We start from the raw sequence: 12,431 nt of genomic DNA, 5'->3' as shown, positions 1-12,431 counted from the left end.
TTATTAATCGTGACATAACATTTAAAACAATTTAAACTTATTCATACATATATGTGTGTAGCATTTGAAAACTATTCCCACTTGTACACGTAGTCTTCTGAGTCCCCTCAAAGGCCTCTTGAGTTCTCAAGCTGGGCAAAAGGTTTAGACTATCTTCGTGAGAAAACCTGGAGTTGCTTGACGAGGCTAACAGGTTCGACTATTCTGTTACTCTCCACGGCCCTCGGAGACCAGTGCCACACATCGGGGCAGGAGCAGCCTGTGCAGGAGGGCATGCAGGAGGGCCTTCCAGCATCTTCCTTCCCCAGAGTTCTTACAGGCCTAGGATGATGAGAGGAATTGGAGTCACTGTCATTCGAGCTGCCTTCCTGTGCCGAGGAAGCCAGAAAGGGCCTCCAAAGTAAACTCTCCGTGTGCATCTGCTATCAATCCTCTTCTCTTCCTTGATTACAAGAAACCCAGAAGAGGGCTGATGAGAACACTCCCTTCCATTACCCAGGTTGCTACCTACAGCGCAACCATTCCCCAACTGCCCTTTACTTCTGGGCAGATCTAACAATATAGATGAGCAAATGCCTGGATCGTGTGCATTGGAATCAGAAATCCAGCCTCGCTTTCTTTATGGTTTCTTACCAGATGCTAAACTACCTCGTAGAATTAAATGAGATCAAGTATGTGAAAAGCTTTTAAGAAGAGTACAGAAGATACAAGTGAAAGAGGCCTCATTCTTAGCAAAGACAAGTTTGTCAGATACATATTACACGTTCCTAGGTGACAGGAAAGCTGAAGGGGGCAGTCCCGGCCGGTACACCGGGCACGCAAGCAACAGAGCACGGTAATGGACCACGGGAGCTAGGCCTCTGGACAGCATCTGACTCAGTGGGTCACAAACTTTGTATTCTTGGGACCCCTTTCCACTTTTAACAATTATTGAGAACCTCGAGGGGCTTTTGTTTATGTGGGTTACACCTATCAATATTTACCATATTAGAAACAGAGAAAAGTTTGAGATTCATTTAAAAATAAACTAATTACATGTTAACATGAATTATATATTTTATTTAAAAAATTATTCTCCAAAACAGTTTAGTGAAGAGTGACACTCTTTTATCATTTTTACAAATTTCTTTAATATGTTGCTTATAGAAGACACATTCTCACCTCTGCTTATGCATTCAGTCTATTGGGATATCACACATCATATAGTCACTGGAAAATTCCATTGTATATTCATGAGAAAATGAGAGTGAAATGGTAAAATGACATCTCAGTAATATTATAAAAATAATTTTGACCTCACTGATCCCCAGACCACATGAAGAACTACTGACCTAACTTAATGATAGGAGCTTTCACATAAATGATTCAGCTGCACCTCACAGCAAGGCTTTAAAATGACTTTTATTCTCCCTGTAATACAGCTGGGGCAACTGAGGCTTGGAGAAGAAATATGCCTAAGGCTAAACAACTGGGATCCAAGTCCAGCTGCTTTGATAAAAAACTCAACTCAGCCCGGCTGCCTCCTACTTTGAGAAAACTTAAACTAATGAGAAAAGTTAAGCTACTTCGTTTCTGAGTAAGGCCAGATGCCTCCTCTGGTTATATAAATCACATCTGCAGATGTATTGAGTCTTCAAATCATTCCTGGAGTAGGGGAAAATCAAATGCATTAATGAGTTAGCAATGGTTTTGCTATTATTCTTCCTGTCCCACATGACATACCTAAAATAAAGTTTGCTCTCCTTTTTTCTGACTTCACTATATTTAACAACGACTTTTCACAGAGGAATAATGAGAGAATCAGAAAGTTGTTCACCTGATGATCCAAAACACCAGAGAGGTGATTTAGGATTTTTAGACTAAGATAACTTAATTCATTTATTTCTAAGTTTGCTAACTCTGAAATCTGTTGCATTTTTAAATGCCTGTTTTTCTACCCTCTTAGAGAAGCGGTCAGCAATTTTCTCACTGCCCTCAGTTTGCAAAGAAAGAGCAGGAATCAACAGCAAGTTCCTCATCCTGCAATCTCTGGGAATATCTGGGCTGCCCTCAGAATTGCCCTTTCTCTGATGGACCAACCAGAACTCTTCCAGGCAGCTAATCTCGGTGACCTGGATGTCCTCCTGAGAGCTTTCAACTTGGATCCTTGATGGAAAAGAAAAAAATAAAAAGAATCCCTGATCTGTGTAATTGTACTGAGAAACGCAAAACTATTTCATTATGAATTCCAAAAAGGATAAAATGGATGTTCAAAAGGCTATGGTGATATAACCCAAGGGAATTCCTACAGACAATGCCCAGTCTCTGTTCAGATCCAAAAGCACAAAACATTATATAGTCAAGGTCGGGCTCAGAAGAAGAATTGATAGACACAAACCAAGATTAAGTAACCGTGTGAATACTCTTCAGAAGCTGCAAGCATATTGCAAGTTCTTTGGGGTTTTGTCCCCACTTGCAGCTGATGACACATCTAAGGAACTTGCTCATGGGACACCTGGAGAAAGCACTGCCTTGGATCAGGGAATTGTGTTTCTGAACTGTCCCCTGAAATTCCCCCTTTTACCAGATTGAACATAGTTTGGGCCAAGGTGCATGCACATATATTAACTCTTGACTAAAGAGAGGCATTGCTTAAACCTGTTCCAATTTTAACTTTTATTGTTGCCCTTTGATTCCAGAGAGCGAGCTTTGCTGGCAAAAGCAGTTTTTGCACTAGAAATTTTTGCTCTTCCCAATCAAAACTTTTCTGGGATTGTATATATGCACTTTAATATTTTTGCCTTGCTGGAGTTTTGTTTTGTTGCTCCAATTTTTAACCTGGAGGTAAAAGATTAGAGAACTCAGCCTTGTTTGATCAACGGACCAAATAACAATTCCTGAAAATAGTTTTTCATAGCGTAGGGTTTTGAAGGAACGTTTTTCTTAAAGCAGATATGACATGGGGTGTAGTATGTCAAACACAGATCTTATTCACATGCTTTTCTGGGACTGTATGAACTGAAGCAAGAGATAAAGTAGTACCTCTTCACAAATTCTGTGCAGGAAGGAAGTTTGATGATATTGTGATTTCTACTGAGTTAACATTAACTTGCTTAAATGTCGTATTTTCCTTGCTTTCTAACTGCTCTGCACAGTTAATATTCCTTTTAAATTGTTAACATTTTAAATAGTATTTAAAAGTGATAAATACATCTTTTCCTTAAAATTATGTGTTTTCTTAGTTCCATAATAATCTGCACTGCTCACCCTTTTGCATTCTAAGTGATAGAAGATCAATATTTTCTAGCTGAACCTCACTGAATGTCAGTGGTTTAATATGAAAGATGCATGCCTGGCGTTCACTTTGAACATTTGTCAAGCATCAGGAATTTTCTGCTGGTGGTGATGTTTAATTGGTTATATTCCACTCAGTTCTTCAGAGCGTTTTGTGTCTGTTGGGAGTTTGGTGATTAGTTGGAAAGACACCATTTTTTAAAGAATTAGAAAAATTTTTTGCAAAATGGTAACCAAAATATAATTTCACTGATGGTCCAATTCTAGTAATTTATCCTGGGAAGTTGTCCCATTCTTCTTTATTGTGTCTCCTTCCTTCTTCCAGAATCTTCCCCAAAGCAATCTGATCCCAACTTTTTCTTCATATTCTTTGGTTAGTAACAGCTGGTTACATTCGTGATTATAGTTACCCTGCAAAACAGCATTTGGGTCAAGAGTATAATTGATTGGGGAGTTAGCTTCTACTGGGAGAGGGGATTGGAAATGTATATACATGCTGAGACATCGAACTCCAGGTACAGGCAGAAATCCTCTCTTCCGTTATGTTGGAAGTCTCGGTGGGTAGGAAGGGATCCCAGGGACACATGAAACCACTTGAGGCTTCCATACATCATAACCTATTCTAGTTCATAAAGACAAAGAGTTGAGGGCACTATGGTGGTGCCAGGCATTTACCTTCATGTCAAAGCCCACCTGGGCTAGGTGATGCCTCCAGCTGGCCAGCAGGAGGCAGGGCATTAAGGCATTCACTGCTGGGCAGGAGTCACAACCCAGACTTGGCCTCCTTCACTGAAGTCTGAGAAGCAAGATAAAACTCAACAATATTTTCCAAAGAATAAACGGTATCCTTTAGAAATTTAGCATCTTAGAAACTCAGTCTGGGGAAAGACTCTTGGGGCCCAGTCTCCAACCCATGACAGCTGCCTGCTTGAATATCCCCGATAGAATAGCATCCATTCTGTGCATGTTCTTCCTCCCAATCCCTGTGCATTCACTGGCTGGCCAGCTGACGTGCATCCATCATAGTCCATTAGGAGCAAACTTCACACGTGTTCTATTTATGGTGTCATTGTATACTTTCAGCAGTCACTGAATTTTGCAATAACGATAGGCTGTTTTCTTAGCCTTGCTGGCACTACCTACATGAGATCAGTAACAATTTAAAGACTGACAGTAGGGTAAATGTGGGATGTTTTGATTTGATTGTTGCTAAGTGGTGGCAAATTTTGCTGCCCAAGTTTTATTTTGCTTTCGGAATACAAAGTAACTTCGAGCTCCAAAGAGTTGCGTTAGAGGAGACAACCTTCCATTCCCGTCATAATTGGATCATGTGCAGAGCATTCAGTAAGATTTTCTGCAAGACACCTGTGTAAGTCAGAACCAAGATTTTCATAGGCTGTTACCTGTCAAGAAGCGCAGAATTGTTGCCCAAGGAGTTTTCCAATATTTTTTTTAATTGACGTATATTTGGTTTACAATGATCTGTTAGTTTCTCCTGTACAGCAAAGTGATTGTTATACATATGTATACATTCTTTATATCCTTTGCCATTATCGTTTATCACAGGGTATTGAATATAGTTCCCTGTGTTATACAGTAGGACCTTGTCGTTTATCCATTCTACATATAATAGTTTGCATCTGCTAACCCCAAACTCCTAATTCATCCCTCTCCCACTACCTTGCTTTGCAACCACAAGTCTGATCTCTGTCTGAGTCTGTTTCTCTTTTGATTTGTATCTTTTTTCCCATTTTTTTTACTTTCTATTTTATATTGGAGTATAGTTGATTAACAATATTGTGATAGTTTCAGTGTACAGCAAGTGATTCAGTTATACAAGCACATGTATCTCTTTTTTTTCAAAGTCTTTTCCCATTTAGGTTGTTACATAATATTGAACAGAGTTCCCTGTGCTATACAGTAAGCCCTTGCTGGTTATCCATTTTAAATACAGCAGTGTGTACATGTCAATCCCAAACTCCCTAACTATCCCTTCCTCCCCTTGTGTCATATTTTAAATTCCACATATAACTGATATCATATGGTATTTCTTTCTCTGATTTACTTCACTTTGTATGATAATCTCTATGTCCATCCATGTTGCTGCAAATGGCATTATTTCGTTCTTTTTTATGGCTGAGTAGTAGTCCACTGTATACATGTAACACATCTTCTTTATATGGACATTTAGGTTGTTTCCATGTCTTGGCTATTGTGAATAGTGCTGCTATGAACATAGGGGTGCATGTATCTTTTTGGATTATAGTCTTCTCTGGGTATATGCCCAGGAGTGGGATTGCTGGATCATATGGTAACTCTGTTTTTAGTTTTTTGAGGAACCTCCATACTGTTCTCCATAGTGGCTGCACCAACTTACATTCCCACCAGCAGTGCAAGAGGGTTCCCTTTTCTCCACACCCTCTCCAGCATTTGTTATTTGTAGATTTTTCAGTGATGGCCATTCTGACCAGTGTGAAGTGGTACCTCATTATAGTTTTGATTTGCGTTTCTCTAATAATTATTGATGTTGAGCATCTTTTCATGTGCCTGTTGGTCATCTGGATGTCTTCTTTGGAGAAATGTCTATTTAGGTCTTCTGCCCATTGTTGGATTGGAATGTTTCTTTTGTTGTTGAGTTGTATGATCTGTTTGTACATTTTGGAAATTAAGACCTTGTTGGTCACATCACTTGCAAATATTTTCTCCTAGTGTGTAGGTTGTCTTTTTGCTTTGCTTATGATTTCCTTTGCTGTGCAACAACTTATAAGTTTGATTAGGTCCTATTTGTTTATTTTATTTCTATTGCTTTGGGAGACGGACCTAAGAAAACATTGGTACGATTTATGTTAGAGAATGTATTGCCTATGTTCTCTTCTAGGAGTTTTATGGTGTCACACCTTATATTTGTCTATAAGCCATTTTGAGTTTATTTTTGTGCATGGTGAGAAGGTGTGTTCTAACTTCATTTATTTACATGTGGCTGTCCAACTTTCCCAGCACCACTAGTTGAAGAGACTGTCTTTTTTCCATTTTATATTCTTGCCTCCTTTGTCAAAGATTAATTGACCGTAAGTGTGTGGGTTTATTTCTGGGCTCTCTATTCTGTTCCATTGATCCCTATGTCTGTTTTTGTGCCAATACCATGATGTTTTGATTACTGTAGCTTTGTAATATTGTCTGAAGTGTGGGAGGGTTATGCCTCCTGCTTTGTTCTTTTTCCTCAGTATTGCTTTGGCAACTCTGGGTCTTTTACAGATCCATATACATTTTAGGATTATTTGTTCTAGTTCTGTGAAAAATATCATGGGTAATTACATAGGGATCACATTAAATTTGTAGATTGCTTTGGGTAATATGGCAATTTTAACAATATTAATTCTTCTAATCCAAGAGCATGGGATACCTTTCCTTCAATAATACTTTTTTGATTTTTATTTTATTTTATTGGAGTATAGTTGATTTACAATGTTGTGTTAGTTTCAGGTGTACAGCATAGTGATTCAGTTATACATATATTCTTTCTTTTTCAGATTCTTTTCTCATATAGCTTATTACAGAACATTGAGTAGCGCTCCCTGTGCTATACAGGGTCCTTGTTGGGTATCTATTTTATGTATAGTAGTGTGTGTATTTTAATCCCAAGCTCCTAATTTATCCCTCCTGCCATGTTTCCCTGTTGGTAACCCTAAGTTCTCAAAATCTGGGTCTGTTTCTGTTTTGTAAATAAATTCATTTATACAGTGAGACTTTTAAACAAAATTTAATAAAAACAGTTACTAGAAAGCACATGAAAGTTTATAGAAATCAGGGCACCACCAAAAATAAAGTAGCAAGATTTTAGAACAGTCTTTATTGTATACATTTTGTTTTAACTGTGACACATTTTTTAAGGCAGCACTGTTTTCTGGCATCTTATCTCCATGGTGTGAAATTGTCATTTAAATTACTCTTTCCATTTGAAAGGGTAGGTAGGGTGTTTTGGGTTACCTTCTGGGGCATTCTGGGAAGGCGTTGAGTATCTTTTGTGTTACTGAGTAATAAATAGCCTAAGATCTCTTAGAAGTTGGTAATACTTTACTAGAATGACCACTCAATTTCATAAACGTGACTTTTGAGGACCAATTTCACTAGTCAATGGAATGAAAATGCAGAGAAAGCCAGGGATCATTGCTGAATTTCAAAATATAACTGTGTCTAGTGAGCTATTTCTATGTGCTCCTGTACCTTCACAGTGAGGTGGAGGAGGGTTAGGGAAAAGGAGAAATAAGGCATCCACTTACTGGGCCAATCACATTGAGTCATCATTCCCTTTGCTTTCTCCCAAGCTCACTCCTGATGACTCCTTGAAAGAAAGGCAGATCTTATCCACCAGGAAACGTTAGTAGAAAACTATGAGCTGTGCTTTCTCAGTTCATCTGTATTTCAACTAGAATGGCAAATTTGTGATACTTAACTGGGTTGGAATGTCCAGTACCCACTCACTTTCAGAGGTTTCTGCCACTTGCCTCATTCTTTTCTTTGAAGGAACTATTATGTTAAATCTTAGCACCATGTCTAGACATTAATATCATGTAAATCTTTCTAGTGTATTTGTGCTATACAGGCAAGACTTGAATACAACTGTAGCTAGTCCTACTTATAACAGGAGCTCCCAAACTCTGTACCATAAACATTGTTTGTCTGTGAGCTCCTTGGGAATAGAGAGAAAAAGCAAGATGGTTGTTTTGTGTCCCTTCCTCATTTGTCCCTGAATCGGCTGGACTGTAATAAGTTAGTTGTTGTGGTGGTGGTTGTTTTATTTCTTGAAATGCTTCTAGAAGCATTCTAGTAACAGGGTATTCTGAAGGCTTAATTTGTGTGCCATCTTTCTGAGGCCTTCTGTTTTAGAAATTATTACACATGCAATGCATGATTTCAACTTTGTAAAAATAATTTCAAATGTATTCCCTCGCCAGATTTTACTGCACCATTTCCTGATCATTTCAGTATTTATAGAACTGGTTGAAATTAAACTGTTTTGAACTAAGAAGTAGACAGATCTATATATTTTTTAAGAGGGTTTGTAGATGAACTCTGGCATAAGGTTTGTAAAAAGGCAGTTTTTAAAAAATGAAACATATAACCTCACATACCAAAATAAAGCATGCATTAGCACTTGCAAATCTGCCTACTCAGATATTAACCAAAGCATGCAAAATAACTTTACTGAATGTAAATTTACCCAGTGCATGATTAAGTCAGTCTCATAGGTTAGCTTATATTTCCTTGCTTCTGAACAAGGAACTTGTTCATGAACTTTGTGTTCTAGTTTTTCTACTTGCTTTTAAATATCCTGTCCTTGAGATTCACATGGCTGGTTTATGCAGTGTTGCAGCCAGTGCCAACCTAATCCTGCGAGGAGTCCAGGTCTTTAGACATCCAAACGATTTTTAAGAACCGGCTGAGGCACAACAGATGCAAAATAGAAACAAAATCCACCTGTCTGAATGCTACTGAACAAAATCATGTTGATTGCCTCAGCACAGTTTTGGGTTCTAAATTCTGAATAGTGCATTTCGAGCTTTTCTAATTTAGAAATGCTGACATTCTAAATAAGGTGGGGAGGTTAAGGTAACGTCGGGTACATGAAAACCATCATAAGGCAAAGTGGACATGGGGCCTTAATTTCCACAAATGTCACGTAGTATGTGGGGTGTCTGTCACACCACTGTCCTCAACACGGCCCTATTTGTATGGTAAGTGAGCTACTTGGGCCACGTCCCTTGAGAAACTGGACTTGGTCAATCCGTCTAAAAGCACTGAAATTCAGGGTTGATGAGGTGATTTCACGGTCACTCAGAACCAACTCTAAAGTCCTCCCACTGACCTTTTCTGTGGCCCCGGCTTCCGGAAAAAATAAGGACAAGGAAACCAGAAATGGAGGGAACAAAGCTCAGTAAGACAATGGGGGTGTCTTTAGTTAGCGACAGCTTTGTCACCACTTCGTACCCTACACCCCAACACACATGCAGATGAGCTCCAAGACAGAATCCCCCAAGCACCCAGCCAAGACCATTGTGTGGAGGCATTAAACAGCTAAGAGGAGAAAAGTGTGAGATTTCACATAACTCTCCATTTTGCCTTGAATACAAGTTTCCGCTACCGGTACCCTCTGCAGACATACCCGAATAACATTCTGGAAACAAGTGCCCCAATCCTCAATCTCAGAACTGTTTTCTTAGGACTGCTCTCCAAGAGAGAACTCTTGTAGCACTGTAGAATGTCACAGCAAAACCCTGACAGGCTCATTGGGACACTTGCACTCAAGGTTCTCAAGGTTGAGAAACCTGCACTCAAAATAATATTAAGATGAAAAAAAGAATGAGGCAGTTCTTTGCTCACCAAAGAACTGTGTGTGTGTGTCTTGTCTTTGAATTTCTTGGAGAGGAAAATGGTACGACACGAAAAGAACTAAAGAATATACACACTCAGTATTTCACTGAGATATATAAAAATACCACAAAAGAATTGTACCACGTGAGAAATATGTTCATGATTGAATGTGTTAGCAGTAAAGGAAATATAGCAAACCTAAATTTTACTAATTATTTTCAATTCCCCATCCCCATATCATCTAATCATCTAACCCAAACCCTCTTCTATTTTCATTGCCCAAATTTGTTTACATTTGTTGAAAATCTGATTAATTTAGTAAACTTTTTACAAACTATAAAAAGCATTTATTAACTATTTAGAAAAGATATTTCTATATATTTTGTATATCTATGAATATTGCATATCTAAGCTAAAATACTGTTTGAGACAAATTCTTCTATGATGCTTCCTTATGCTCAATAATGTTTAAAATCTTGGGATTTCATTTTTAATCTGAAGTAGATAACAAAAAAATTTAACCTTAAATGTTTACATTGAGTTTTTAAATTAAAACCAATCCAAATTAAGTGACCTATAGTAAATTAATGGCAGTGGAAGCGGGAGCATAAGTTATTGGCATACTACATGATAACATACCTGTGTATTTAGTGAAATATTATATATCATAGCACAACTCTGTTGGGTATTAAGATTTCATCTTAGTATTCCCCTGTGTTGCTCTTTGAAATAAAATTACTACCATAAAAATCTCTTATCATATTGATGTGTTTAATTTACTCCATTGGCTTATAATTTGCAAAGTACCAAGATTAAGGTAGTATTTTTGTACTACTATTGGAAGCATGCCCTTCCTTTTTCACATTATTAAATTGTATATTTGTGCAATTTTAAACTATGTTTTCAATAAACTTTGTGGCTTCAAGGTCTTTTCAGAAATCTTTCAAAATGGGATACGGGGATCAGAATTGCTTCAAGTCAAATGGAATCCAATTTGTACTACTGGTTAGAAGGTCCTTTTATCGAATATCACTACCTATGATTTTGCATAAGTTATCTGGAAATAGGAATGCACTTTTAGATACAAAACAAAGATCTTCCTCCTTTGTTAATTTTTAAAGACTAAAATATTATTTAACCTGCAACTGGATTTTGTGATTTTTTTTTAGAATAAAAGTATTAAAATATATTTGTTTTAGGGTCTTTTTATTTTTGTCAGTCAAATATTTGAGCACCTACTAAGTACAGGTACTGTTCTAGTGCAGGACAGTGGAAATTAAATCAAATCAAGCCCTTGAAGAGCTTAGATTTCTGTGAGAGCTCAACAAATACTTTAACAAATAAGAATGCCACGTGCTGCAATGCAAAGCGCTAGAAGAACAAGGCAAGTAACGTATGAGAGTGACTGGGGCTCCTTCATCTACAGGTGGTCAGGAAAGGTTTCTCTTACCTGACATTTGGGCTGAGATTTGAACGACAAGAAGCCAGCCAAGTGGAGTTGGGGACAAGCTCTCCCTCTTCACTGCCCTCTCTTTCCACCTGAGGCAGCACTTAACCTTGGTGGGATTCTCTTTTCTCTGTGAAATCAAGCTGTACCTCTTTCTTTCCTGTTTCACTGTTACTCTATAAGCAGTAAAGTTCCGTCTACCTAGTGGTGAACTGCGGCTCCTCTTCCCACCTCTCGCATAACTCAAACCATTTTTATGTCTCCTATGCCCTCGCCACTTTTTTTTTTTTTGCGGTACACGGGCCTCACTGTGGTGGCCTCTCCCGTTGCGGAGCACAGGCTCCGGACGGTCAGGCTCAGCGGCCATGGCTCACGGGCCCAGCCGCTCCGTGGCATGTGGGATCCTCCCGGACCGGGGCACGAACCTGTGTCCCCTGCGTCAGCAGGAGTACTCTCAACCACTGCGCCACCAGGGAAGCCCGCCCCCGCCACTTTTTAAACATGAATATTAATCTCCTCAAATAGCTGCTTCACTCCGTGTGTGTATTCAAAAGCAGACCAAGGTCTGAATAGTTCTTTTTACATTTCCTTACAGGGCGCCTTAAGGTAATACCTCATCTAGCCAGCACTTTAGGGCTCACAAAGGACTGACGTATTTTTCCTTTACTTACACCACATAACCAATAATGCCGCCTGGTAATCATCTTAAGGAATCAGAACTTTAGGCACCGATGGTTAATTTTAGTATTTTGCCCTGTGGAACTAAACTACTGATTCTCAGTAGGCGCCCTGCTTGAGTTTGCCCACTGAGTTTAGAAAAGTGGAATCCAGGCAGTACAGCCTTCCCAGGCCCAGTTCTCTGAAAGGGAAACAGAAAGGAAGCAAACATTTACTGAAACCTACCATGTGCCGGATTCCTTGGCCGGGTGTTTCTATTTTGCCGTTTTAACTTCAGCGGGCACCCAGGTCCTAAGCCTTTGCTCTACTGATAATTGTATCCAGTCCATAATTAATATTTCTGCAAATAATTAACATAATCTCAAAAACTGTGCCAGGTGAAAAAAAGGTCTTAGAGATTAACAACAGACTAAAGAGTACATTTAATACTAAAAGAACAGCAAAAACTGACCTGGGAAACAGTAGGCTTGAGAGAAATTTCCAAGACAATGGCTAGCCCTGCTCATAGTAAAATTTGCTATCGGTTAAAAATTGATAAAGAACAACAAAATCGTCTTGACAAAATTTAGATTTGCAAAATTTGACCTGGTAGAGCTGGATCCAGTGGAAATAATGGCTGCAAAGGGGAATTTGCAATAGCAAAATTTATAATAGAGAAAAA

At 38.6% G+C, this 12,431-nt stretch overlaps 1 protein-coding gene across 1 annotated transcript in view; it reads left to right on the top strand.

Moving 5' to 3' along the window:
* Positions 1 to 10,939, top strand: part of PEX5L (peroxisomal biogenesis factor 5 like) — a 190,307-nt gene extending 179,368 nt beyond the window's left edge. The window contains exon 14 of the mRNA XM_073803922.1: positions 1,946 to 10,939. Coding sequence (XP_073660023.1) covers positions 1,946 to 2,150 — 205 coding nt within the window. The 3' untranslated portion in view covers positions 2,151 to 10,939. The remainder of the gene's footprint in view (positions 1 to 1,945) is intronic.
* Positions 10,940 to 12,431: the final 1,492 nt, after the last annotated feature.

The sequence above is a fragment of the Tursiops truncatus genome, chromosome 4, assembly GCF_011762595.2.
Source record: "Tursiops truncatus isolate mTurTru1 chromosome 4, mTurTru1.mat.Y, whole genome shotgun sequence".
NCBI lineage: Eukaryota > Metazoa > Chordata > Mammalia > Artiodactyla > Delphinidae > Tursiops > Tursiops truncatus.
This window is presented reverse-complemented; position numbering and strand designations above follow the sequence as displayed.